At 42.5% G+C, this 27,125-nt stretch overlaps 1 protein-coding gene across 2 annotated transcripts in view; it reads right to left on the bottom strand.

Moving 5' to 3' along the window:
- The window catches only part of si:ch211-236l14.4 (SITS-binding protein), a 155,334-nt gene that overhangs the window by 105,873 nt on the left and 22,336 nt on the right, over positions 1-27,125 (bottom strand). For both annotated transcript variants that reach the window (XM_059975361.1, XM_059975360.1), the window contains exons 3-4: positions 15,133-15,340; positions 5,766-5,913 (exon numbers count right to left, since the gene is read on the bottom strand). In XM_059975361.1, the coding sequence (XP_059831344.1) occupies positions 5,766-5,913; positions 15,133-15,340 (356 nt within the window). The remainder of the gene's footprint in view (positions 1-5,765; positions 5,914-15,132; positions 15,341-27,125) is intronic.

The following is a 27,125-nucleotide window of genomic DNA, read 5'->3' as shown; positions in this document are numbered from 1 at the left end:
AAGCAAGTGGGAACTTCCGCCCCTAGCATTGAGAGGTTGAAAATATCTTTGAATTCTCCTGCTAGTTGGTTGGCACAAGTTTTCAGAGTCTTACCAGGTAGTCCACTCTCTTTAAAGACAGCCTAACATCTGCCTCTGAGACAGATCACAGGCTCATCAGGTGCAGCAGGGATCTTTACAGCTGTGGTTGTGTTCTCCCTTTCAAAGCGTGCATAGAAGGCATTGAGTTCATTTGGTAGTGAAGCATCGCTGCCATTCATGCTATTGGGTTTCGCCTTGTAGGAAGTAATGTCTTGCAGTCCCTGCCAGAGTTGTCATGCATCCGATGTTGCCTCCAACCTTGTTCGAAATTGTCTCTTCACCCTTGAAATAGCCCTCCGCAAATCATACCTTGTTTTCTTGTGCAGGCCTGAGTTGCCAGATTTGAATGCCACAGATCTAGCCTTCAGCAGACGATGTACCTCCTGGTTCATCCACGGCTTTTGGTTTGAGAATGTAGAGTAAATCTTTGTGGGCATGCACTCATCCACACAGGTTTTAATGAAGTCAGTAACAACTGCACCATACTCATCCAGGTTCGAAGATGAATCTCTGAATACAGTCCAGTCCACCGATTCAAAGCAGTCCTGTAAGTGCTCCTGTGCTTCTCTAGTCCATACCTTCTTGGTCCTCACTGCTGGTGCTGCAGTCTTCGTCTCTGTCTATACTCAGGGATTAGAAGTATAGCTCGGTGATCATATTTCCCGAAGTGAGGGTGTGGAATAGTACAGTAGGCATTCTGGCTGGTGGTGTAGATATGGTCCAGTGTGTTGTTTCCTCTGGTATTGCAAGTGATCTGTTTATGGTAGTTGCTTAGTGATTTTTTTTCAGACTGGCCTGGTTAAAATCTCCCAAAACAATGGTGAAGGCGTTAGGGTGCGCTGATTTGGCATGTTGATCCCATTGCTCGGATCATCTAAAGCCTGATTGACATTGGCCTGAGGTAGAATGTACACTGCTACCAAAATGACCCCAGAGAACTCCTCTGCTTTTGAGAGACTCTATAGATCTAACCTGACGGTGTATAGTAAACCCGTCGATCTGAATCACTGCATCCGGTATGGAAGGGGTTAACCAGAATTCCCTGAAACAAAGGACACACGTGGTCCTAATGCCCTCTGATTCAGCACCACAGCTCTGAAAGCATCAATTTTATTCACCAGAGACTGCATGTTGCCAGCAAGATCATTGGTATAGGGAGTTTAAAACTCCGTTTCCTTAAACATACTTGTAATCCAGATCTACACCCGTGCTTTCTCCGAGGTTTTCTCTGTGGGCCCTTCCAACCACAATTGGTGTTGCTTCCATTGGTTTTAAGCAGTGATAGTTTATTTAAACACATAAAGACATCTTTATTGACTGTACTGACCTTGGAAGCAGTTGTGCTTTTTAGCTGTATCAGGCTGAAATGGGAATATTTACTCGAGTTCTGCTGCTACTCGAGTCATGCCTAGATGCCCGGAAGTAATTACCTGTCTCATTGACACAGGACCAGATCAAAGATAGCACATTCCCTTGCAGGTTCAGTAACATGCTGTTCAAAAAAACCATCACGGATGCATTCTATGAAGTCCTCCTCAAGCCTGCCTCGACCAACTTGATTCACCCAATCTATGTGCAAGTTAGGCCTCCATGATAACTGCTGTTCCATTCTTACATGCCTCAGATATTTCTCATTTATTACCTGTAATTTTATTATTCGGTGGCCTATAGACAACTCTCACCAGTGATTTTTTTCCCCTTCACTATTCCTAATCTCTACCCAGATGGATTCAACATTCTGATCCTTAGATCTTATATTGTCTCTCACTATTGCCCTGATCTGATCTTTAATTAAGAGTGCTACCCCACCTCCCTTACCTTCCTGCCCATCCTTCTGTATTACCTGATATCCTTGGATATCTAATCCTAATCCCTTCCACCCTGTAACCACGTCTCTGTAATGGCCATTAAATCATACCTCTTTGTACTTTTGTGCCACAAGTTTGCTGACCTTGTTTTGAATACTACAGGCCTTTAAAAATAAAGTGCCTTTACACTCATTGTGCCTTTAAAATTTTGTAATCTTTACTCTTTTGCACTTGACTTTTCTTCACCCCCTCTTACTTCTCTTTTTTTATCTTTTACTTTTTCTTTATCTTTATGCACACTTTTCTTTTTTACTTTATCTATGCTTCTCTGATCTGTTGAGCCCACCCCCCCCCCCACTATTTAGTTTAAAGCCCTATCTACAGCCCTAGTTATGCAATTCACTAGGAACCAGATCCCATCACTGTTCAGGTGGAGCCTGTCCCATTGAAACAGCTCCCTCCTTCCCCAATACCAGTGCCAATTTCCCATGAATTCAAACCCGTTTCTCCTAGACCAATCCTTGAGCCACACATTTAATTTTCAAATCTTCTTGACCCTACGCCAATTTGCATGTGGCTCAGGTAGTAATCCAGAGATGATCTCTATTCACTTTGAAACTAATGGTATTGTGCTCACTAGATGCAAAGTGTTCCCCTACACAACCTTCTGTCACCTGTCCTGTCTCATTCCCTAATAGCACATCCAGTATTGCACAGTCTCTCATTGGGACATCCATGTACTCATTAAGGAAACTTTCCTGGACACTTTTGACAAACTCAATCCCATCTAGTCCTTTTACAGTATGGGATTCCCAGTCAATATATGGAAAGTTCAAATCACCTATTATAGCAACCTCGTTTCTTGTAAAAGTCTGCGATCCATTTATAAGTTTGTTCCTCTAAATCCCTTGGACTGTTGGGTGGTCAGTAATATAGCATTAGATATATAACATGTATCATCGTCATATGTTGTGAATTTTTTTGTTTTGCAGCAACAGTACATTGCAATACATAATAATAGAAAAAATAAATACAATTAAGTAAGTAGTGCAAAAAGAGAGAAAATCAAGTAGTGTGTACATGAATTGTCCATTCAGAAATCTGATGGCAGAGAGATGAAGCTGTTCCTAAAATATTGAGTGCACGTCTTTAGGCTCCTGTACCTCCTTCTTGATGGTAGCAATGGGAAGAAGGCATGTCGTAGGTAATTGGGATCATTAATGATGGCTGCTACCTTTTTGAGGCAGCACCTTTTTAAGGTATCTTGGATGCTGGGAGGACTGTTGCCCATGATATAGCTGGCTGAGTTCACAACTTTCTGCAGCTTTTTCCAATTCTTGCCCTACCAAACCAGATGGTGATGCAACCAGTTAGAATACTCTCCATGATACATCTGTAGAAATTTGCCAGTGTCTTTGCTGACATATCAATTCTCCTTAAACTCCTAATGAAATATAGTCACTGTTGTGCTTGCTTTGTAATTGCATTGATATGGTGGGCCTAGGATTAATCCTTAGAGACGTTGATACCCAGAAACTTGAAACTGCTCACCATTTCCATTTCTGATCCCTCTGAAGACTGGTGCGTGTTCCCTCAACTTTCCCTTGCTGAAGTCCACTATCAATCCCTTGGTCCTGCTGATGTTAAGTGCAATGTTGTTGTTGCAACACCACTCAACCAGCTGATCTATCTCACTTCTGTACACCTCCTCATCACCATCTGAAATACAGCCCATAATTATGCAGTCAGCAAATTTGTGGATGGCTTTTGAGCTGTGCCTGATCACAAAATCATGGGTGTAGAGATTAGAGCAGTGGCCTAAGTATGTATCCTTGAAGTGCACCAGTGTTGATCATCAGTGAAAGGGAAATTGTATTTCTGAACCATACAAACTGTGGTCTCCTGTTGAGAAGTCAAGCCACCAATTCACCAGCATCTTCCACCCTGACCTCTAAATCACCGGTCCATATCCATCACCTCTCTCCCCTTTCCTCATCTCTGTCACCATCTTAGGAAACAGGTTATCCACTGGCATTTACTACAAGCCCACTACAAGCCATCTATCTAGACTAACCTCCTCCAAACCACTTGTAAAGATGCCACTCCTTTTCCTTAGATCCTTTGTCTCTGCTGCATCTATATTGAGAGAGAGGCCTTCTGCTCTAGAATACTCTTCTTCAGGAAACAGGGTTCTCCCCACTGCTGCTCATGGAGTCCTCATCCACAGCTCCTCAATTTCCTACACTTCTGCTCTTGCCCAGTCATGCTCCCAGAGAGAACAGGGGTAGAGTTCCTCTTGTTTCAACCTTTCAACTCACCAGTCTCTCCAAATTCGACTGGCTACAATGTGATACCACCAGCTGCCACATCTTCCCTTCCTCACCCCTTTCTACTTCCTGCGGGGATCGCTCTATCCATGATTCCCTGTCAGCTCATCCCTCCTTATCCACCTCTTCCCTTCCCAGACACTTACCCCTTTGGGAAGTGTAATATCTGGCTACATCTTGTTCTTTACCACCATCTAGGGTGAGGTGATATTCATACGTATATCCTCTGGCCTTGTTTATAGCATTCAGTGGCCCCATGTGGCACCTACACTGGTGAAACAGGGCACAAATGAGGTGACCACTTTTCCAAGCACCTGCGCTCTGTCATCTGGAGCTCAGAGTTACTAGCTATTTTAATTCTTCTCCCTATTTCCATACCAGCCTGTCTGTTCTTGGACTCCACCACTGCTTGGGTGAGATAAATGCAAATCAGAGTAATGGCACCTCATATTCTGTCCTCAGCCTGATAAAATGTACCATGTTCCGGTAAAATGTTTCTCCTCTATCCTCCTTTCATCTCCTGATCCATCCAGTTCCTCCCGAACTATATCAGGTCAATTGAGCGAATGTGGCAAGTGTGTATGATCGGGCATCTTATGCACAGGGGACACTCTCTTTTTGGCACAGGATTCCGAGTCCACATATTTTTTGTCTTGGCGGGCCCAGTTCATAGCTCCCACACTGTAAGTTGTTCAGCATGTACAAAGGCTAACATGATTCAGTAAAATACTTTAATCCAACTGCTCCACTGCAGTTCTTGCTCCACACATACATAACACCTTCTACACCCACCCCATCTGACCATCACCCATCACACTCCTTCCACTGGGTCCCTTCCTCCAACTACCTCCCTCACTTGATTCCACGGTCCACCATCCTCTCCTTTCAGATTCCACTATCTGCAGTCCTCTGCCTCCATCTATTAGGTCCCAGCCTCTGTCACTATTTCCACTTTCCTTATCTTCATCGGTCTATCACCCCACCACACCTGTATCCAACAAATATCTGCTGCTTTTGCCCTACCCCTTCCTTTCACCTCTTATTAATCGGCTGTCTGCTCTCTACCTTTAACTTAGATGAAGGGTCTTGACCCAAAATGTCAGCTGTCTATTTTGCTCCACAGATGTTGCCTGATCCATTGAGTCCTTCCAGCATGTACTTTCTTGTTCCAGATTCCATGTTCTGCAGTTTCCTATATCTCCAACCCACTTTGGTGGCTTTAGTTGGACTGGCATAGAGCTGTCAGAAATCCCTATCATCCTGCTTCTTATCATTTTCTAGTGATAACTGATATACGAACAAATACCAGGCAAAAATAGGAATAGGTGTGAATGCAATGCACATCAATCAATTACACTACTGAACTGTGTGTAAAAAGGTCATTGGGACAAGTAGACAGAAACAACCTAAAATGTCCACTTCCTCTGGGGTATAATGTCACAAAAGGGTCATTAAACAAATTAAACAAATTGCTGCTTTATCATCACTAGCTGTTATTGCTGTGGAATATTTGGCTGTATGTTTGAGTTGTGACAGATGGTATTTGTACCTCAGACAGTAGCAGTGTAGATTGTTCGCTGAGATCCATCACTCCCTCTCCCAGAACATGATGCTTCAGTTTTCTGGACAAAGCCTTCAGATTATGCTCCAGCCTTAATGCAATGTCAGCAACCCTTTGTGACCTCCAGAGCGGTAGCCTGTGCTCAAGATGAAGAGAGACAGACTATTATATGTAACAAAAACAAGCAGAATCAACAAGTACACAACAGTCTGCAGATGCTGGAATTCCAGAGCAACACACACAAAATGCTGGAGGAACTCAGCAGGTCAGGCAGCATCTGTGGGAAAAGGTCCATAGATGCTGCCTGACCCACCGAGTTCCTCCAGTGTTCTGTGTGTGTTGATAATCAGCACATGTTCAAAAAGACAAAAGGAACCAGAGAGAGAGGAAACTGTTAAAGAGAGAGAAAACTGGGTGATGAAGGCAGAGAGGAGAGAGAATAAAAGAGAAAAGGAAAGAAAGGCAAAAGAGACAATAGCATAAAAAAAGACTAGATCTTAGGAAAAGCCAGAAATTAAAGAAAGAAAGGAGGAGACAGAAACAATCATTCAGAGCTGAAAGGAGAGCCGTGAATGTGAGTAAGGTCATAGGTGAGAGGTATTTGAGTATTACTGTTAGGAACTAATATAATTACTGGAAGAGGTTTGGATTCTGATGCATCATTGGGATTTGCAATGTTGTCTCTGCATCATCTTATGAATCAAAGTTGGTTAAATAATAATCTGTAAAAGCAGAAAACAGAAGCTGGTCTTGCTAAATGTGACCTTTTAACCATTATATTGTCCTCAAACCCAATCTTGTTCAGCAATTAATTTTAGGGAATGGAGTTCACTGACTTTATAGTCAAGTCCGTTTTTGATTAGATCCATATCATAACTTTTCTCTACAATGGACAAGTAAGTACTCAATAGCACCAAGAATAAATATAGGAATAAAACTGGACAAGCTTCACAGCATTAACCTAGCGCCAGACCTGAAGAAGTCAAAGGCACGCAATGCATCCAACAATGCAAAGGCATCCTCATGAATTTCAAAGGAACCTGGAAGTTGGATGGCCTGTCCCACAAACCAATCAAGGCCTGATATAGTCACACTCAGAATCATACACTTCACCATAGTCCTGGTCTCCTCTAGCACAGCTCTGGAGTTGTTTCCATAATTGGATCAATAAGTTTCACGCTGAAAACCTACAAGGTTGACTTCATACTGCACAATATCTTATGATATTAGGTTAAACATACAACAGTACTGGCAGGAAAAACAATCACATTCCTTGCAGATGCCAGTCAGTTTGGATTTGCAACATCACGATCTCCATAAGCACAGGTACACCACAAGGCTGTGTGCTTAGCCCCTTGCTCTACTCACTTTACATTTATGACTGTGTGGTTAAGCACAGCTCCAATGTCATATTCAAGTTTGCTGACAAAACCACTGTCATAGACTGAATCATAGGTGGTGGTGAAGACTGAAAACAACAATCTCTTATTCAATGTTAACAAGGAGTTGATTATTCACTTCAGGTGGAAGATATCAGAAAATCACAGGTGGAGAGTGTCAGCAACTTTAAAGACCTCATTGTTATTATTTTGGAGAATCTGTCCTGGGCCTAGCACGCAAGTGCAATTGTGAGGAAAGGATGGCAGTGCTTTTACTTCCCTAAGAGTCTGTGAAAGTTCGGCATGACACCCAGAAGTTTGACAAACTTCTATAGATCTGTAGTGAAGAGTATATTGACTGGCTCCATCACAGCCTGGCATGGGACCACCAGGTTCCATGAACGAAAAATCCAGCAAAAAGTAGTGGATATGGCCCAGTCCATCACAGGTAAAGTTCTCCCCACTATGGAGCACATCTACATGAATGGCTGCTGCAGGAAAGCAGCATCCATCATTAGGGACGCCCACCACCTAAGACATGCTTTCTTCTCGCTGCTGCCATCAGAAAGAAGGTACAGAAGCCTCAGAACTCACATCACCAGCTTCAGGAAAAGCTATTACCCCTCAACAAACAGGCTCTTGAACCAAAGAGGATAACTTCACTCAACTTCACTTGCCCCATCATTAACATTATCCTACAACCTATGGACTCACTTTCAAGGACTCTTCATCTCATGTTGTCAATATTTATTGTTTATTTATTATTTCTTTCTTTTTGTATTTGCACAGTTTGTTGGCTCTTGCACACTGGATGAATGCAGTCTCTTATTAATTCTAATATAGTGATTATTCTATTATAAATTTATTGAGTACGCCTGCAAGAAAATGAATCTCAGGATTGTTTATGGTGGCATGTATGTACTTTGATAATAAATTTACTTTTACCTTTTGAACATGTGTATGTAATGGGGTAAAAATTCTTCCTAGGCCTTTTGCACCAAATGCTGTGGTTATACTTCTATTCCAGGTTTCATTTCCACTGACTTCAATGAGACTGGATTTCAGAAGAGAGTACAAAAAAAATATTCTCAGCTATATATGGTACTTAGCTAAAGTGGAAGAGCAGGACATTGGGTATTAGAGTGGGAGGAGAATGGCTGCCATGTTTAATTGCTCCGAAGAGCTTTACAGCCAAAGAAATATTTTTGAATATAAATATATAGGTGGAGGAGCAGGTAGTATTGAGGAAACAGGGAGTCTACAGAGACAGATAATTTAGGGGAATGGACAAAGAAGTGGCAAATGAAATACAATGTTGGAAATTGTATGGTCATGCACTTTGGCAGAAGAAATAAACTGGCAGACTATTATTTAGATGGGGAGAGAATTCAAACTACAGAGATGCAAAGGGACTTGGGAGTCCTTGTGCAGGATACCCTAAAGGTTAACCTCCAGGTTGAGTCGGTGGTGAAGAAGGCGAATGCAATGTTGGCATTCATTTCTAGAGGAATAGAATATAAGAGCAGGGATGTGATGTTGAGACTCTATAAGGCACTCATGAGACCACACTTGGAGTATTGTGTGCAGTTTTGGGCTCCTTATTTTAGAAAGGATATGCTGACATTGGAGAGGGTTCAGAGAAGATTCACGAGAATGATTACAGGAATGAAAGGGTTACTGTATGAGGAGCATCTGGCAGCTCTTGGGCTGTAATCCCTGGAGTTCAGGAGAATGAGGGGGGAATCTCCTGGAAACATTCCAAATATTAAAAGGCCTGAACAGATCAGATATGGCAAAATTATTTCCCATGGTATGGGAGTCCAGGACAAGAGGGCACAAATTCAGGATTGAAGGACATCCATTTAGAACAGAGATGCGGAGAAATTACTTTAGTCAGAGGGTGGTAAATCTGTGAAATTTAGTAGTGTAGCAGTTAGTGTAATGCTATCACAGTTCAGTGCCCAATTCCAATGTCATCTGTAAGGAGTCTGAACATCTTCCCTGTGCAATGTGCTGGTTAAATTGGGGGTTGCTAGGTGGTGTGGCTCAAAGGGCTGGAAGGATGTATTTCACACTGTATCTCAATAAATTATTTGTTTTTAAATCATTTTGTGCCAGGTTTATGGCCTTCAAATATCCTTTTCATAACAGGCATTTTCTGCCACTTGAGAACTTGGTCCACTTCTAAATTTTTGACTTGCCAATTGTTTGGGTTACAAACAATTCACAGGAATAGAACCCTGCCATACTTGCATTTAGAAGATATAGTAGACACCATCATGTCAAAACGTTTGGAATTTTCCAGTGAAGAACGTACATATATATCATGGATTCAATTTCATCACTCAGATTGAGAAACCAAAAGAATCGTAGCGTTGGGCAGCAAAAAGATCCAGAAGCCACTCGGGTTGTTGGGTGCCTTGCTCCACCCAGAGATAATTGACTGATGGGCTTCAGAGGTGCTATGATGTCTGTAAATCATAATCACTGCCAGACCTATGTTACAGGGTGCAGCTACAACAGAAGTGAAAAGTGAGAAATTGATGGCTACCACCACACTATCAGAAACAGTGAGAGCAAATCTTTTCCATTATGGAATAATAATCATCTTCTATCTGGGGAGAAGCTATTCACTAACAGAACCTGGGAGGATAAAGATATTATTACTGTTCAAGATATTAGTGGGGCAAGTACTATCCTTCGCTTTCAAGAACTGGCATCTCAATATAATATTGATAAATACTGTCTTCTTCTACGTTAGAGTAAGATCAGTTTGTGCAGCCTACAGGGTTCCCTGGGAGTAGGACTTAAAGGACCATCCCATTTTAAGTTGGATACAGAGTGCTCCAAGACAGATAGTATCATATATCTATGATAAATTAAACTCCCAGAAATATATGCCCACATCAGGAATAAAAGCCTGGGAGAGGGACATACCTGAATTGGGACAAGACTTAGACTAGGATGTGATTTAGGATAACGCTGCCGATGCTTCGAGAAACCCAAATTGTCGGTATATACACTTGAAATTTTGTCATACAGCATATTTAACACTGAGAGTTAGACATCAAATGGGACTAAATTGCCCCCACAGAACTATTGGTTCTTTTATACATGTTGTATGGTAACATCTAGGGGTTTTTGGTTTGTGGGGGAAGGTTATCAGTACTCTTACAGAACTAACGGGGATACAATTACCAGTGGACCCCGCTGTACGTCTTCTAAATGTACCCTTATGGAAAAAACACACAAAGTCTGGCTGGCAGGCCTGACTGCAGCTAAGAAGATTGTAGTCATGGGGAGCGTTGGAAACCTCCCCATAATATTTCAAGTACTCACTGGCTTCGGAGCTTTTTTGGACATTTCTTACCCGGAACTATCATTAGCAAGAATAAATGACGCATGACCAAACACAATTTTAATGTGGATAAACTTGATATCTAACTTAAAAGATCTTCTGTTAAAATAGGAATGCTCTGTCTGTGTATATAGTAGTATTCAGTTGGTTGGTGGAGGGGGAGGGATGGGGGGGGAGAAGAGAGGGGTGGAGAAGGGGGAGAGGATGAGGAAGAGGATGAGGGGTGGACGGGGATGGTGATGAGGGTTGGGGGGTGGCTGGGTTAACCAGTCAAAATGTAATCGGCAACTGGTTGTATTGAATGTAATTTGTTGGTGTTGCAATAAAAATTAGTGTTAAAAAACAGAAACAGTGAGAGAAGGCAAATCCAGGAAGAGGGTAGAGTACAGGACCTAATGTTGGGTAATGAGCTTGGCCAGGTGACCAACCTTTCAGTGGGTGAACAGTTAGAGAACTATGACCACAACTCCTTAAGTTTCAAGATACTGCAGCTTTAGACAAGGATCAGTATGGAGAGTATTAAATTGGAGCAGGGCAAATTGAGAGAGTATTAGGCAGGAACTAGGCAGTTAATTGGGAACAGCTGTTTCTGAGTAAGCCCACATCTGACATATGGATGGTATTTAAAGACCAACTGCTTAGAAAACAGGACAGACACATTCCAGTCAGAAGGAAGAACAAGGATGGCAACATAAGATAACCTTTATCCTTGACAGAGGTGGTGAATTCAGTCAAGAAGAAAAAGGAAGGCTATGTAAAGCTTGGGAATCTAGAATCAAACAGAGCCTTTGAGGATTATGAAGAAGCCAGAAAATAACTCAAGAAGGGTATTAGGAATGCCAGGAAGGGTCACGAGAAGTGCTTGGCAAGTAGAATTAAAGAGAATCCCAAGGCATTCTATACATACTTCAAGGGAATAACTAGGGTAAGGGTAGACCCACTCAAGGATACAGAAAGAGAACATTTGCTTTGATGCAAAGGATGTGATTGGAGGTGCTTAATGAATTCTCTACATCAGTACTCACCAAGAAGAAGGGCATGGAGGATAGGGAGATCTGTGCTAATTGTATTGATAAGTTAGGGCATTTTGAAGTAAAAGAGGAGATCGTGTTGGGTCTTTTACAGAGCATTATGGTGGGTAGGTCTCAGGGCCTGATGGGATATACCCAGGTTACTGAGAGAGGCAAGAGAAAACTGGGGCCTTGATCAATATCTTTGTGTCCTCTCCAGCAACAGCTGAGGTTCTGAAGGACTAGTGAATAGTTAATGTTGTGCCATTATTCAAGAAGGGAACCAGGATAAGCCTGGAAGCTGTGAGACCCACTATTCTATGTCAATAGTAGAGAAGTTACTGGAGAGAATTTTTAAGGATAGGATTTATGAGCATTTGGAAAACTATGGCCCAATTACAGAGCCAGCACAGCTTTGTGCAGGCAACACAAAGTACACCGCAGTCCTTCCAGGTGAGGTAGCATTTCACTTGTGAGCCTGTTGGGGTCATCTATTGCATCCAGTGCTCCCGGTGTGGCCTCCTCTACATCGGCAACACCCGATGCAGATTGGGGGACCGCTCCGTCCGCCACAACAGACAGGACCTCCCGGTTGCCAACTTTTCCTCACATTCCCATTCGGGTTCGTCCATACATGGCCTCCTCTACTGCCATGATGAGGCCAAACTTTGGTTGGAGGAACAACATCTCCTATACCGTCTGGATAGTCTCCAGCTCCTTGGTATGAACATTGAATTCTCCAACTTCCAGTAAATCCCTCCCTCTCCCTTCCCTCATCCCATCTTCACTCTGTCTCCTCTTCTAGCTGCCTATTGCCTCTCATGACTCTGCCTTCTTCTGCTACCCACAGTGCTTTCCCCTTAGATTCCTTCTTCACCTCTCCTGCCTATCCCCTCCCTGCTTCCCCTCCCCCACCCCTTGATCTTTCCTCTGATTAGTTTTCCACCCTCCCCCCACCTTCTTTATAGGGCCCCTGCACCCTCCTTCTTTAGTCCTGACGAAGGGTCTCGACCCGAAATGTTGACTGCTTCTTTCAATGGATGCTGCCCAACCTGCTGAGTTCATCCAGCTTTATATACATTTTGTGCAGGCAAGCCGTTTCTTGCAAATTTGATTGATTTTTTTTTTGATGAAGTGACAAGGGTCATTGATGAAGATAGTGCTCTGGATGTTGTCTATATGAATTTTAGTAAGGAATTTGATAAAGTCCCTCATGGGACGCTCATCCAAGAGATTAACATGCATGGATCCATGGTGAATTGACCATTTGGATTCAGGAGGGGCTTGCCCATAGAAGACTTCGGGTAATGGTAGGTTTGAAAGTTTTTAGATTCTTGACATAGCCGACAGCAAGGCCTAACCACTATTTAGTTATGAGTTAGTATGGCTCACTTACATTTGTATTCAGATACTTTATTAATAAAGCAAAGAATCCTTCACTTTTTTTTGAAACAGCCATCTCAAACTTCAGAGATTTATATTTTCAGACATCTCTGGTGTTGCAGCCATTTTAAAACTGTACAATCTACATTATGTTGTCTTCTCTCCTTCATTATCTTGAAGATATCACTTCAAATTTCTTCATGTCAGATTTCAACTGCTACCCAACTGTCCTGGGTGGTTGGGTAGAGAAATGCCTCTACCAAAAGAAGAAATAAGGCACTCCTTCCCTCCGCTACCTGCAGGTTGCCCTTGGGCAAAGTGTAGGACCTGCTTAGTGACCTCCCCCCACCCCCATCAATCAGGGTCTGGTGAAGCCATAGGAGAAGGTAGTGATTGGTCCTATGAGCAGTTGGTGCATATCACAAGTCCTGGTTATGCGACCATTGACACCAGGTAGATAATCTCTGCAGAGTTTTCACAATGGCTGGGTCACTTGTCTTGCAAAGAGACTGCCCAGAAGATGGCAATGGTAGACCACTTTAGTAAATGTGCCAAGAATAATCATGGTCATGCACCATGATCGCCCATTTCACATGAAGATGAATTTGACTTAACTCTCCAGTCTCTGTTCTGATAGATATTTCTAATTTCCTCACTTATTGCACTTGAGAGTTTCATGTCATCTACAGTCTTTAAAAATATGCCCTGTACACCCATTCAATTCAATAAAACAGCTTTGAGGCCTTATTCCAACTCCTGAGCTGCTATAGCTTTCTTTTTACTGTGAAAAGCAACCCTTCACTACCATCTTACACTTTCTTTTCCATAGCCAGTTTTGCATTTGAATTATTCTGATCAGTTTCGTTGCCAGAAGTAAAGATGATGATCAAGATTCCAACAAGCCCATCTATGCACAAAGTACATTATATATTCTTTATTTTTCCGTGGGAGTCATTTCTTCCAATCACCTTAAACATCCTATTTACATAAATTTTATCTTCCTAAGTGAGCTATACAAAATTTGTTTACTTTGTACTTCATCAAAGAAGAATTCATAATAGATTCTAGTGTTAAGTGTGCCAGAGAAGATGGTTCTGATTCTCTAATCCCTTGGGCTTTAAGATTTATCTAACATTATGTAATACTCTGAAATTCATATCAAGTGCAAAGCCCTTTTGAAACTCCTCATTATACAATAAACAACTCGATCGTTAGTGAAAAACAATGTTTTAAATAAATCCATGTTAAATATCATTAACTCTTATTTTAAAACATGCCAATTAATTTTGTCTCAGCTTATTCAGTTTGCAAATTTCTACACCACTTGTGTTTGATGGATAGCTGTGAGATTTGTCTCTCCCACCCCCAATCTGTTACTTTCAACCCTGAGATCACCAAGGCTAATTAACAGGGAAAATACCAATCACCTCCACTGATCAGCTACAGTGTTGTCACTATATTCAGCATTGTTTAAAACAGAGCCGTATTACATTTGCAACCAGTCTCCCGGCACAACCACATATCTAAGGTAAGACTGTGATTGGAGCCTCTGCAATTTCAACCATGCCTTCCCACAGTAGGCTAGGAAGATTCCGTACAGTCTGCGTGACCTTTCTACTTTGAGGACTGGTGAACTTTTAACCACTTCCAGTTTTCACCACCTAGCTTTACTTAAAGCTTTTCTCCTTTACACTGTACTGGCAGCATCCCCTTCACTAGCAAGAACAGATGTTGAATATTAATATTTATTGAAAATGTATTTAATATCTTACCCAAGTCCTTTGTCTCCACGAGGACACATTCTGTTTCCTAATCTGTTTCATTCTCCCTTTTGTTATTTTTTTTTACTGTTCACATTCATAGAGAGCTTTGGATTCATTTTTGTATTGGTTGCTATATTCCCATATTCTTTCCATACTTTATGTTCATTTTTTGAGATCAATTTTGCACTTTCTATACTGAGTGTCTCTGACTTGCCTTACTCTAATTTACATCCTGTCCAGTCTTCTCTCTCAGTTTAATACCTAGTTACCCTAGCTCCCCCAAAATACTTGGGCTGTATTCTTCCTGCTGTTCTTTTAAATTACCACAAATTATTGGGACTATTTCAGTACCAAAGGGTATATTTAAAATGATCAAACACAGGAAAATAAGCACATTGAAATCATGGACACCTCAGTGAGATGACCATCAGAAATTAATACAGATGTGGCAGCATTTCTTACCATAAAATGCTGGTGTCAGGCTGGTCAGGCTGATTCACAGGGATCACACTGCCGAGTTGTTGATGGGCTGATCTCAGACTGTCACTCACACATATCGTATACCTCAAGGGCACCATCTCAGCATTGGGTGGGATCCCCAGGCACAAATGTTTTCTGCTCTCAATTCCAACATGTAATGGGACTTCCTGATGAACACGCACAGCCACACCTAATGCCAGAAATTCACATGAGAAGAAATGAGGGCAAAAGCAGATTTCATCTTCATCCCACCCCAACACCTTCTCATTCCCACACATTTATCACAGGTGTCAGACATACAAGGTTGAGTAAATATTAGCTATTGGCCAGTTCACTTGATTGATTCCTGAGATGAGAGGGTTTGTTCTACAAAGAGAGAATAAGCATCTATGCTCTGCTTTCAGAAGAATGAGAAGTGATTTCATTGAAATATACAAATTTCTTACCAGGCTTGACAAAGTAAATGTGAAAGTGATGTTTCTGAAACCAGTCTCAAAATAGGCAGTAGCCATTCAACACTGAGATGAGAAAGAATTTTTTTCACCCAGAGGGAATTGTATCTTTGAAAATCTCTAACTCAGAGGGCTGATGGGAGTTTAATTGCTCTATATATAGAACTGAATCAATAAATTTTTCGATACTAAGGGAAATCAAGTTATATGGGTAGTGCAAGTATTATTGAGGTAGAAGATCAGCCGAGATCTTAAAGTTCAAAGTACGTTATGAAAGTATATATACAGAGTACAACTCTGAGCTTCATCCTCTTGCAGACAGCCATTAAGTAAGGAAACACATGGAACCCACTCAAAGAAAACACTGAACTCCCAACATGTGAAAAAACAAATTACACAAACAGTGAGTGAACAACAAGGAGTCCAGCAGTATTCAGTTTAGTTCAGTTCAGTGCCCTGCCACTAACCCACTACAGGCTGCAGGGTCATTTTTCACTGAAGCACCCAGTCCACATCGATCACCCAGATTCAACTGCTCAAAAACAAAAAAAAAGTAACCAGAATCCAGGAACACATGTAACGTGAACCCCAAAATGAGACCAGAGCCTAGCTGATCAATCCTTGCAACATAGATCCCAAGACTCCTGCACTTTACCCTGACAGCAGCTAATGAGAAGGAGAGGAAGAGCAGTCAAACACAGGTACACAGTGCCAAACACCCACTTGCCCACCACTCTCATCCTCGTCAACTACTGAATTGCACAGCAGGCATAGAAGGTCAAGGGGTTCAGTTCTGCTCCTACTTATATGTTTTCCTGGACTGCAGAGAGCATTGCCAGTTTTCTTCATTGGATGCTCCAAAGAGTAATAGATCAGTAGCAGGAATTTTCATTGACCTAAACTGGCCAAGAATCCCCATTACAGCCCAGTAACAAAGGGACCAAATTCAAATTGGCAAAAATTCAAAAATTCTCCCCATGCAGTCACGGGGAGAATGTACAAGCTCCTTAGAAGCAGCGATGGGAATTGAACCCAGGTGTCAAATGCTGTAAGGTGTTGTGCTACCCACTATACAACCGTGCTGCCCCAAGCAGGCATACTAAAGGGTCTCGACCCGAAACGTTGACTGCTTCTGTCAATGGATGCTGCCCGACCTGCTGAGTTCATCCAGCTTTTTTGTACGTCTTGATTTGACCACAGCATCTGCAGTGTACTTTGTGTTCAAATTGGCAAATCCTGGTTTGTTTTAACCAGAAAAGAGTCTCCACACTCTCAAGTGCAAGATGAAGAGTTTAATCTTTGTATGTCTATATTTGGTACAGAAAATATCGTAGGGTTCTCCCTTTTGCCTTCAGCACACTCTAAATTTTGATTTACGTGTTCTAGCCTATGTTTGCGATTTTCTCAGGCATGAGTGCTTTACTTATCTGGTTCCCACCCCACCACGTGTCCCCAGAAGAACTATTGACCTCTCTCACATTTCTAAGGCTGATTGCACTCTAATCCGTGTTAAGCTCCCACTAGCATGGGCAGTCCTGTTCAAAATATTCCACAGTGCCAGATGCAGACTGAAAGCAGTGGCACGTTTACTTGAATAGAAAGAATACACTATAGCTGTATTGGCCAGAGTGGAATCTTCTTTTAGCAGACAAGTACAAGGTGCCTTTTTCTCAAGTCTTATTCTTACAAAATGCTCTGTAGATGTGTGGTGCAGAGGACATTGATTTCACAGCCTGACACAGAAACACCAATGCCCTTGAACAGAAGATACTCTAAAAAGTAGTGGATACAGCCCAATCAGTCATGGATAAAGCTCTCTCCACCACGGAGCATATTTACATGAAGCACTGTTGCAGGAAAGCAGGACACAAACAACCAAGGTCATGCTCTCTCCTCACTTTTGCCATTAGGAAGGTAGTACAGGAGCCTCAGGACTCACACCACCAGGTTCAGGAACAGTTACTACCCTTCAATCATCAGGCTCTTGGAACAAAGGGTATATCTTCACTCAATTTCACTGAAATGATCCCACAACCTATGAACTCACTTTCATGGACACTTCATCTCATGTTCTTGATGCTTATTGCTTATTTATTATTATTTCTTTATGTATTTGCACAGTCTGTTGTCTTTTGCATATTGGTTGAATGTCAAAGTTGGTGTGGTTTTTCAAAGATTCCTTTATAGTTATCATTCAATTATGGATATATTGTGTATGCCTGTAAGAAAATGGATGTCAGGGTTGTATATAGTGTCATATATGCATGTACTTTGATAATAAATTTACTTCAAACTCTCTTTTTGCTGCCCTCTCATTCTCCAAAAAATCAGTCAAGAAATTGATTGCACTGGAGTATGAGGGGACTGGGCAATAGATTAGTTGCTCACAATCAAATGCAACCTTATTTCTCCCCTTCCAACACAGTTCTTAAGTAAGCTGATTAGCAAGATTCCTGCCTTATTTATATTCCACAAGTGCACTACCCTTCCACCAAGCCTCCAATTCCATCCCACACCCACACCTTTCTGGTCCAGATATTCACACAAGCAAGAGATTCATTGCACTCTATCCGTCTACTCTATAGTATTTGATCCACTAACTGGTTACAGCTTGAGAAATGGGAGCAGAGAACACTTCACAGAACAAGGGACTCAGTTTACTCTGGGCAGGACACTTCCCACCTGAGTGCCTCGGAGAGATCCCGGGCTCAAATAGCACCTCTTGACTTCATCAAGCAAATGCCACCAAGGGAATCAAGGGATATGAGGACAAGGCAGGGACTGGGTATTGATGGTGAATGATCAGCCATGATCTCAGAATGGCGGTGCAGACTCAAGGGGCCGAATGGTCTACTTCTGCACCTATTGTCTATTGTAACCCAGTGCCTGTCATGAGACATGAGTAGGCTGGCTGTCACAATTCAAAAGGACGTATTCTTGATACCCTTGCCTTGTCATTAAAACTCAGTGCTCTTTATATCCTCCAAGATATCAGCTTGTTAATGTGTACCACATTAGCCAGAAATGAATGGAATTGCAAGCTCACTGGGGGTGGAGGGAGGGGTACCAGATCATGATAATCATTTGCATAAGACCATAGGTCATAAGACATAGAAGCACAATTGGGTCATTCAGAAATTGAGTGTGCTCCTCCATTTCATTGTGATCCATTTTTCATCTCAACACCATTCTCCTGCCTTCTCCCCATAACCTTTCACGCCTGACTAATTAAGAACATATCAATCTTTGCCTTAAATACACTCAATGATCTGGCCTCCACAGCACATGTGGTAATGATTTCCACAGATTCACCTCCCTCTAGCTAAAGAAATTCCTTCTCATCTGTTCTAAATGGTCAATATTCTTAAGTTATTGCACTCTGATCCCCGACTCCCCAACGATAGAAAACATCCTCTCCACATCACTATCTAAGCCTTTCAACATTTAATGGGTTTCATTAAGATCCACACCCATTCTAACTTTCAGTGAGTACAAGCCCAAAGCCATCAAATGCTCCTCTTCATTCCCAGAATCACTCTCATGAACTTACTCTGAACTCTCCCCAAATATCAGCGCATCCCAGGAGACCCAAAACCGCTCACAGCACTCCAAGTGAGGTCTCACCAGTGTCTGTTTACAAAGCCTCAGTTTTATACCTTTGTTTTTATATTCTAGTCCGCTCAAAATAAATGCTAACATTGCATTTGCCTTCTTCACCACTGACTCAACCTGCAAGTTAATCTTTAAGGAATCCTGTACGAGAACTCCAAAGTCCTTTTGCACTTGGATTTTTTAATTCCCCCGCACAGTTTATAAAATAGTCTACGCTTTTATTCCTTCCACTAAAGTGCACTTCCCAACATTGTATTCCATTTGCCACTTTGTCCATTTTCCTAATCGAAGTCCTTCTGCAGCCTCCCTGCTTCCACATGACCTGGCCCCTGGCCCTCCACCTATTTTTGTATTGTCCACAAATCTGGCCACAAAGCCATCGGTTCTGTCATCCAAATCATTGGTATATTACATAAAAATAAGGTATCCCAACACCGACCTCAGCAGAACGCAACTAGTCGCCACAAGTCAACCAGAAAAGGCTTCCTTTATTCCCATTCTTTATCTCCTGCCTATCAAATGCTTTCTGAAAAGCTAAATACGTAACCACCAATTCTCTTTTGTCTGTCCTACTTGTTATATCCTCAATTCCAATGGATTTGTCAGGCAAGATTTTCCTTTAAGGAAACCATGACTTTGGCCTATTGTATCTTGTGCCTCCAAGTACCCTGAGATCTCATCCTTAACAATCAACACCAACGTCTGCCCAACCAGTGAGGTCAGGCTAACTGCCTACAATTTCCTTACTTCTGCATCCCTCCCTTCTTGAAGAGTGGAGTGATATTTGCAATTTTCCAGTCCTTCAGAACCATTATATAATCCACTGATTCTTGAATGATCATTACTAATGCCTCCACAATCTCTTCACTACCTCTTTCAGACCCCTGGGGTGTAGTCCATCTGGTCCAGGTGACTTATCTACCTTCAGACTTTTCAGCTTCCCAAACACCTTCTCCATAGTAATAGCAATCCTCCTGACACACTTGAACTTCTGGCATTCTTCTAGAGTTTTCTGCAGTGAAGACTGATGCAAAATACTTATTCAGTTCATCCGCCACCTCCTTGTCCCCCAATACTATCTCTCCAGCATCATTTTCCAACAGTCTGACAGCTACTCTCCTCTCTCTTTTACCCTTTAGATATCTGAAAAAAAAACTTCTGGCATCCTATTTGATATTATTGGCTAGCTTACTATTATATTTTATATTTTCCCTCCTATAGGCTTTTTAGTTGTTTCCTACTCCTCTAACTTCTACTAATTTTTGCTGTGTAATATGATTCAATGGTTCCACTTAATATCAGAGAATGTTTACAATATACAACCTGAAATTCTTGCTCTCTGCAGACATCTTCAAAACAGAAGAAAAACCCCAAAAAATGGACGACAAAAAAATGTAAAAACCTCAAAAGGTCTCTGCCCCTCCCATGCACAAGCAGCATCAACCCTCTCTCCCTTCCCCCGCTTATTCGAGCCAAGAACATCAGCACTCCCAACATGCAAGTGATAGCAAAACCCAAATGAGACACCATGATATACAGTCCATCAAAAGCTATTGTTCATCCCAACAGTTTGACATCTCTCAGACTCTCTCTCCCCCTAACAAGGGAGAGAAAGATATCACTCCTTCCACAGCGAGAGGGGAGGCTGTCACTGTTCCAATGTTACAGTCTGTCTGTAGCACCTCGTTTATTCCAAGTACCCCCCCCCCCCCCGATGAGGGGTATCACAAGAGTGCAGAGGCCTCCAACAGCTACCTCAATGGTCCGGCTGCTCACAATGCCACCAGCGAGATATCAGGTAAACAGGGCCACACCCCAAAAGGTGCTGGAGATATCGAATATGCAGCATATCGGTGGGTTCCAAGAACACAACCGCAGTCTTAGTGCAGCTGCAGATCGTGGGTTACAACAGGACTCCAGACACCTTGAAATGGAAAATGCCCCTACTTTACTTTCATGTTGTCTATGACTTCTCTTGTCAGCCACAGTGGCATCACCGTATGTTCAAAATACTTCTTCTTTGGGACATATCTATCCTGCACCTTCCAGTTACTCCCAGAAACTTCAGCCATTGCTATTCTACTGTCATCCCTGCTGGTGTCCTCTTCCAATCAACTTTGACCAGTATCCTCTCTCATGCCTCTACAATTCCCTTTGCTACACTGTAGCATTGATACATCTGACTTTAGCTTCTCCCACACGAGCTGCTGGGTGAATTGGAAGAGTGAGGAAAGACAGCACCGGCGAATTCTGCAGAATCAGGCAACTTCTTCCAGTTCCTCCATGAAACAGATTATTCCTCTTCTCTTATGTCTTTCTTTTCTTTTCAAGGTGGCTGTGGTTCTGTCAGAGTCCGTGATCTATAGTTCAATCTACATTTCTTCACAAGCAGTGGGTTTTCAGACTGACTTTGCAGCCTAGCTGCTGTCGGAAGATGGCCCTTGTACTCAATCATGGATGGAGAGAGAAAGCCTGTCAGTACTAGAGACAGGGGTTTTGGAGCAGCGATGCAGAAGTTAATAACATACGAACAGTGAGTTGGTGATTTCTGCTCTTGTAGCAGGAGTGACCTCTCTCTCCCTCGCCAGAAACAGCAAGCCTGTCTGAGATACTAAAGTGCTGGTATATAAACTGTAGTTTAATGTATTCTGGATCAATAGACTCTTTGGTGCTTCTGCTGCTGCTCGGATGGTGGGGGGATTGGGGGGGGGGGTTGCTTCCATTGGTGTGGGTGGGGGGGAAAAGTCAATACTTTTGCTGCTGCTTGGGCAAAGGTGGGGGGTGCTTTGGGGCTTCAATGTTTACATCATTCTATTGGTTTGTTACATGGATGTCAGTGAAGAGAACAATTTCAGTTTGTATACTGTATAGATACTGATATTAAATATACTTCAATTTGAAACCTTTAAATTCTATCATAATACGATCACTGCCTCCTAATGTTACCTTTTCCATAAGCACCCTTATCAAATCCAGTTCATTACACAACACCCAATCCAGAACATCCTTTCCCTTACTGCGCTCAACCACAAGCTGCTCTTAAAAGTCATCTCATTGACATTCTACAAATTCATTCTCTTGGGATCCAGCACCAACGTGATTTTCCAAATCTACCTGCATTATGAAATGCCTTATAACTATTGTAACATTGTCCTTTCAACATGCCTTTTCTATCTCCCATTGTAAATTGTACCCCAGATCCTGGCTACTGTTCAGAGGCCTGGATGTAGCTCCCATTGGGGTCTTTTTACCCTTGCAGTTTTTTTTTACTCTGCCTTCAAGAATTCTACATCTTCCAATCCTATGTCACCTCTTTCTAAGGATTTGATTTAATTTTTTATGCAACAGAACTAAGTCTTCTCACTGCTCACTCTCCCCCTTTAGAATGTTGTGGACCTAATCCAAGACATCCCTGACCATAGCACCCGGGAGGCAACATACCCTCCGAGTGTCTCTTTCACATCCACAGCTTCTCATGTCTAATCCATTAACTATGGAATCCCCTATCACTACTGCTATTGCATACTATGTATTAATTGATTTATCCTCATTTTCCTTCTGATTTTTAATTAGCAACCCTACACTTCAGCGTTCCATCAAAACCCATTAGATCTTTGTAATAACTAACTTAGAACTTTCCTTAACCTTTAGGTCATACAGTCATAGAGAGATACCACATGGAAGTTGGTTCTTTGGCCAACCGAGTCTATGTCAACCATCAAGAACCTGCTTTACACTATCGTATCCCAATCCATTTTATTCTCTTCATTTTCCCACCAATTCTCACGAGTTTCTATCACTCATTTACATATTAAAAAGTTTTCAGCAAGTAATTGTTCTACCAAACTACACACAGAGAAATGCCACGTGGTCGCAGGAAAGATGTGCAAACCCTACACAAACAGCACTGGAGGTCAGAATTGAACGCGATTCAACTAACTGTGCTACCCTGCTTTCTGCTGACTTCACTGCTTTCAGGAAACCAACCTTCAATGATTCAATCTCTCAGCATAAGTGAAGTCGTATATCATCGTTATTATCTGGTTAATACCCTCTCCAGGATCATGACATCCTTCCAAACATACGCCCAAAACTAAAGGAAGATTTGTGAGGAGAAAAGGACTTACATATTTCAGTTGTCCTGAATAATACAAGTTAGAGTATATAAAAATCTATGTAATGGCAGGAAAGCATTTATAGAAAGCTTTTCTGGGGTTGGGTGACTGATAGAAACACATATGGTTACATCTGGAAAGATCCATCTAAAATACTATATTCTTCTTCTTTGGTTGTTCATCGGAATCCAATGACGACGTCCACTCTTTAATGGTGAGATCTTTGATTCTTTGATGACTATACAGTCCTATCCTGGACCCACAAGTTCTATTGCAGGTGGGACATGTATATGTAGTAATAGTGGTGGTAGTGATGGCAAACATGGCTGCATTTCTCCTGGCTCTCTTCTGCTGTCTTCTGGTTGTTCTTTCTATCTCCAGAATACCAACCCCATCCCTACATGGCTGTTGACAAGTGTTATGCTCAGCACCAGGTCCTCAGACCTGATCTTGTACTTCCTTAAAGCACTCTTCATCTGATCCTTATAGTGCTTTTTCGGCCCTCCAGCTGAGCGTCGACCATGATGTAGCTGGTCGTATAACACTCTGCGGGGTAGCCGACAAGGGGGCATCCTTATCTTGTGCCCCAGCCACTGCAGTTGACGTTGGGTGATCATGGCCTCAATACTTCTACAGGTGGTCTTTGCAAGTATTTCAGTGTGAGGCACCTGCTCACGCCTAGTAATTCCCAGGATGCGCTGAAGGCAGCTTATGTGGAAGCACTCCAAGGACTTGATGTGACGGCTGTAAGTTACCCAAGCTTCACAGCTATAAAGGAGGGTGGTGACACAGACCGCTTGGTATATGGTGACCTTTGTGGAGGGACGAAGTTTCCTGTTCTGAAAGACTCCCAAAGGCAGCTGATGCCTGTTTAATGTGGCTTTGGATGTCATAGTCAATGACAGACAGACATACTTTATTGATCCCGAGGGAAATTGGGTTTCGTTACAGCCGCACCAACCAAGAATAGTGTAGAAATATAGCAATATAAAACCATAAATAATTAAATAATAATAAGTTAATCATGCCAAGTGGAAATAAGTCCAGGACCAGCCTATTGGCTCAGGGTGTCTGACACTCTGAGGAAGGAGTTGTAAAATTTAATGGCCACAGGCAGGAATGACTTCCTATGACACTCAGTGGTACATCTCAGTGGAAAGAGACTCTGGCTGAATGTACTCCTGTGCCTAACCATGACATTATGGAGCAGATGGGAGTGGTTGTCCAAGATGGCATGCTGCTATACTCAGAGAGAATGCTCCCCAGATATTTGAAAGATGGCACTACTGACAGCTAACCACTTCTGAATTTAGAACATAGAATAGTACAGCACATTACAAGCCCTTCGGCCCACAATGTTGTGCCGACCCTCAAACCCTGACTCCCATATAACCCCCACCTTAAATTCCTCCATATACCTGTCTAGTAGTCTCTTAAACTTCACTAGTGTATCTGCCTCCACCACTGACTCAGGCAGTGCATTCCATACACCAACCACTCTCTGAGTAAAAAAACCTTCCTCTAATATCCCCCTTGAACTTCCCACCCCTTACCTTAAAGCCATGCCCTCTTGTACTGAGCAGTGGTGCCCTGGGGAAGAGGAGCTGGCTATCCACTCTATCTATTCCTTTTAATATCTTGTACACCTCTATCATGTCTCCTCTGGTCCTCCTTCTCTCCAAAGAGTAAATCCCTAGCTCCCTTAGTCTCTGATCATAATCCATACTCTCTAAACCAGGCAGCATCCTGGTAAATCTCCTCTGTACCCTTTCCAATGCTTCCACATCCTTCCTATAGTGAGGCGACCAGAACTGGACACAGTACTCCAAGTGTGGCCTATCTAGAGTTTTATAGAGCTGCAGCATTACATAGCATCTCTTAAACCCTATCCCTTGACTTATGAAAGCTAACACCCCATAAGCTTTCTTAACCACCCTATCTACCTATGAGGCAACTTTCAGGGATCTGTGGACATGTACCCCAAGATTCCTCTGCTCCTCCACACTACCAAGTATCCTGCCATTTACTTTGTACGCTGCCTTGGAGTTTGTCCTTCCAAAGTGTACCACCTCACACTTCTCTGGGTTGAACTCCATCTGCCACTTCTCAGCCCACTTCTGCATCCTATCGATGTCTCTCTGCAATCTTCGACAATCCTCTACACTATCTACAACACCACCAACCTTTGTGTCATCTGCAAACTTGCCAACCCACCCTTCTACCCCCACATCCAGGGTGTTAATAAAAATCATGAAAAGTAGAGGTTCCAGAACAGATCCTTGTAGGACACCACTGGTCACAACCCTCCAATCTGAATGTACTCCCTCCACCATGACCCTCTGCCTTCTGCAGGCAAGCCAATTCTGAATCCATCTGTCCAAACTTCCCTGGATCCCATGCCTTCTGACTTTCTGAATAAGCCTACCCTGTGGAACCTTGTCAAATGCCTTACAAAAATCCATGTAGATCACATCCACTGCACTACCCTCATCTATTTGCCTGGTCACCTCCTCAAAGAACTCTATCAGGCTTCTTAGACACAATCTGCCCTTCACAAAGCTATGCTGACTGTCCCTGATCAGACCATGATTCTCTAAATGCCCATAGATCCTATCTCTAAGAATCTTTTCCAACAGCTTTCCCACCACAGACGTAAGGCTCACTGGTCTATAATTACCAGGACTATCCCTACTACCTTTTTTGAACAAGGGGACAACATTCGCCTTCCTCCAGTCCTTCGGTATCATTCCTGTGGACAACGAGGACATAAAGATCCTAGCCAGAGGCTCAGCAATTTCTTCTCTCGCCTCGTGGAGCAGCCTGGGGAATATTCTATCAGGCTCCAGGGACTTATCCGTCCTAATGTATTTTAACAACTCCAACACCTCCTGTCCCTTAATATCAACATGCACCAGAACATCAACCTCACTCATATTGTCCTCACCATCATCAAGTTCCCTCTCATTGGTGAATACCAAAGAGAAGTATTCATTGAGGACCTCGCTCACTTCCACAGCCTCCAGGCACATCTTCCCACTTTTATCTCTAATCGGTCCTATCTTCACTACTGTCATCCTTTTGTTCTTCACATAATTGAAGAATGCCTTGGGGTTTTCCTTTACCCTACTGACCAAGGCCTTCTCATGCCCCATTCTTGCTCTTCTCAGCCCCTTCTTAAGCTCCTTTCTTGCCACTCTATATTCCTCAATAGACCCATCTGAGCCTTGCTTCCTAAACCTCATGTATGCTGCCTTCTTCCACCTGACTAGATTTTCCACTTCACTTGTCACCCATGGTTCCTTCACCCTACCATTCTTTATCTTCCTCACCGGGACAAATTTATCCCTAACATCTTGCAAAAGATCCTTAAACATCGACCACATGTCCATAGTACATTTCCCAATTCATACCCGCAAGTTCTAGCCTTATAGCCTCATAATTTGCCCTTCTCCAATTAAAAATTTTCCTGTCCTCTCTGATTCTATCCTTTTCCATGATAATGCTAAAGACCAGGGAGCGGTGATCACTGTCCCCCAGATGCTCACCCACTGACAGATCTGTGAACTAGTATGGCATTCCCCCTAGTCAGCCTGTCAACATACTGTGACAGGAATCCATCCTGGATACACTTAACAAACTCTGCCCCATCTAAACCCATGGAACTAATCAGGTGCCAATCAGTATTAGGGAAGTTAAAGTCACCCATGATAACAACCTTGTTATTTTTGCACCTTTCCAAGATCTGCCTCCCAATCTGCTCCTCGGTATCTCTGCTGCTACCAGGGGTCCTAAAGAA

The sequence above is a fragment of the Hypanus sabinus genome, chromosome 7 (assembly GCF_030144855.1).
Source record: "Hypanus sabinus isolate sHypSab1 chromosome 7, sHypSab1.hap1, whole genome shotgun sequence".
Taxonomy (NCBI): Eukaryota; Metazoa; Chordata; class Chondrichthyes; order Myliobatiformes; family Dasyatidae; genus Hypanus; species Hypanus sabinus.
The sequence above is the reverse complement of the archived record's forward strand: the minus strand, read 5'-3'. Positions and strand labels throughout refer to the sequence as shown.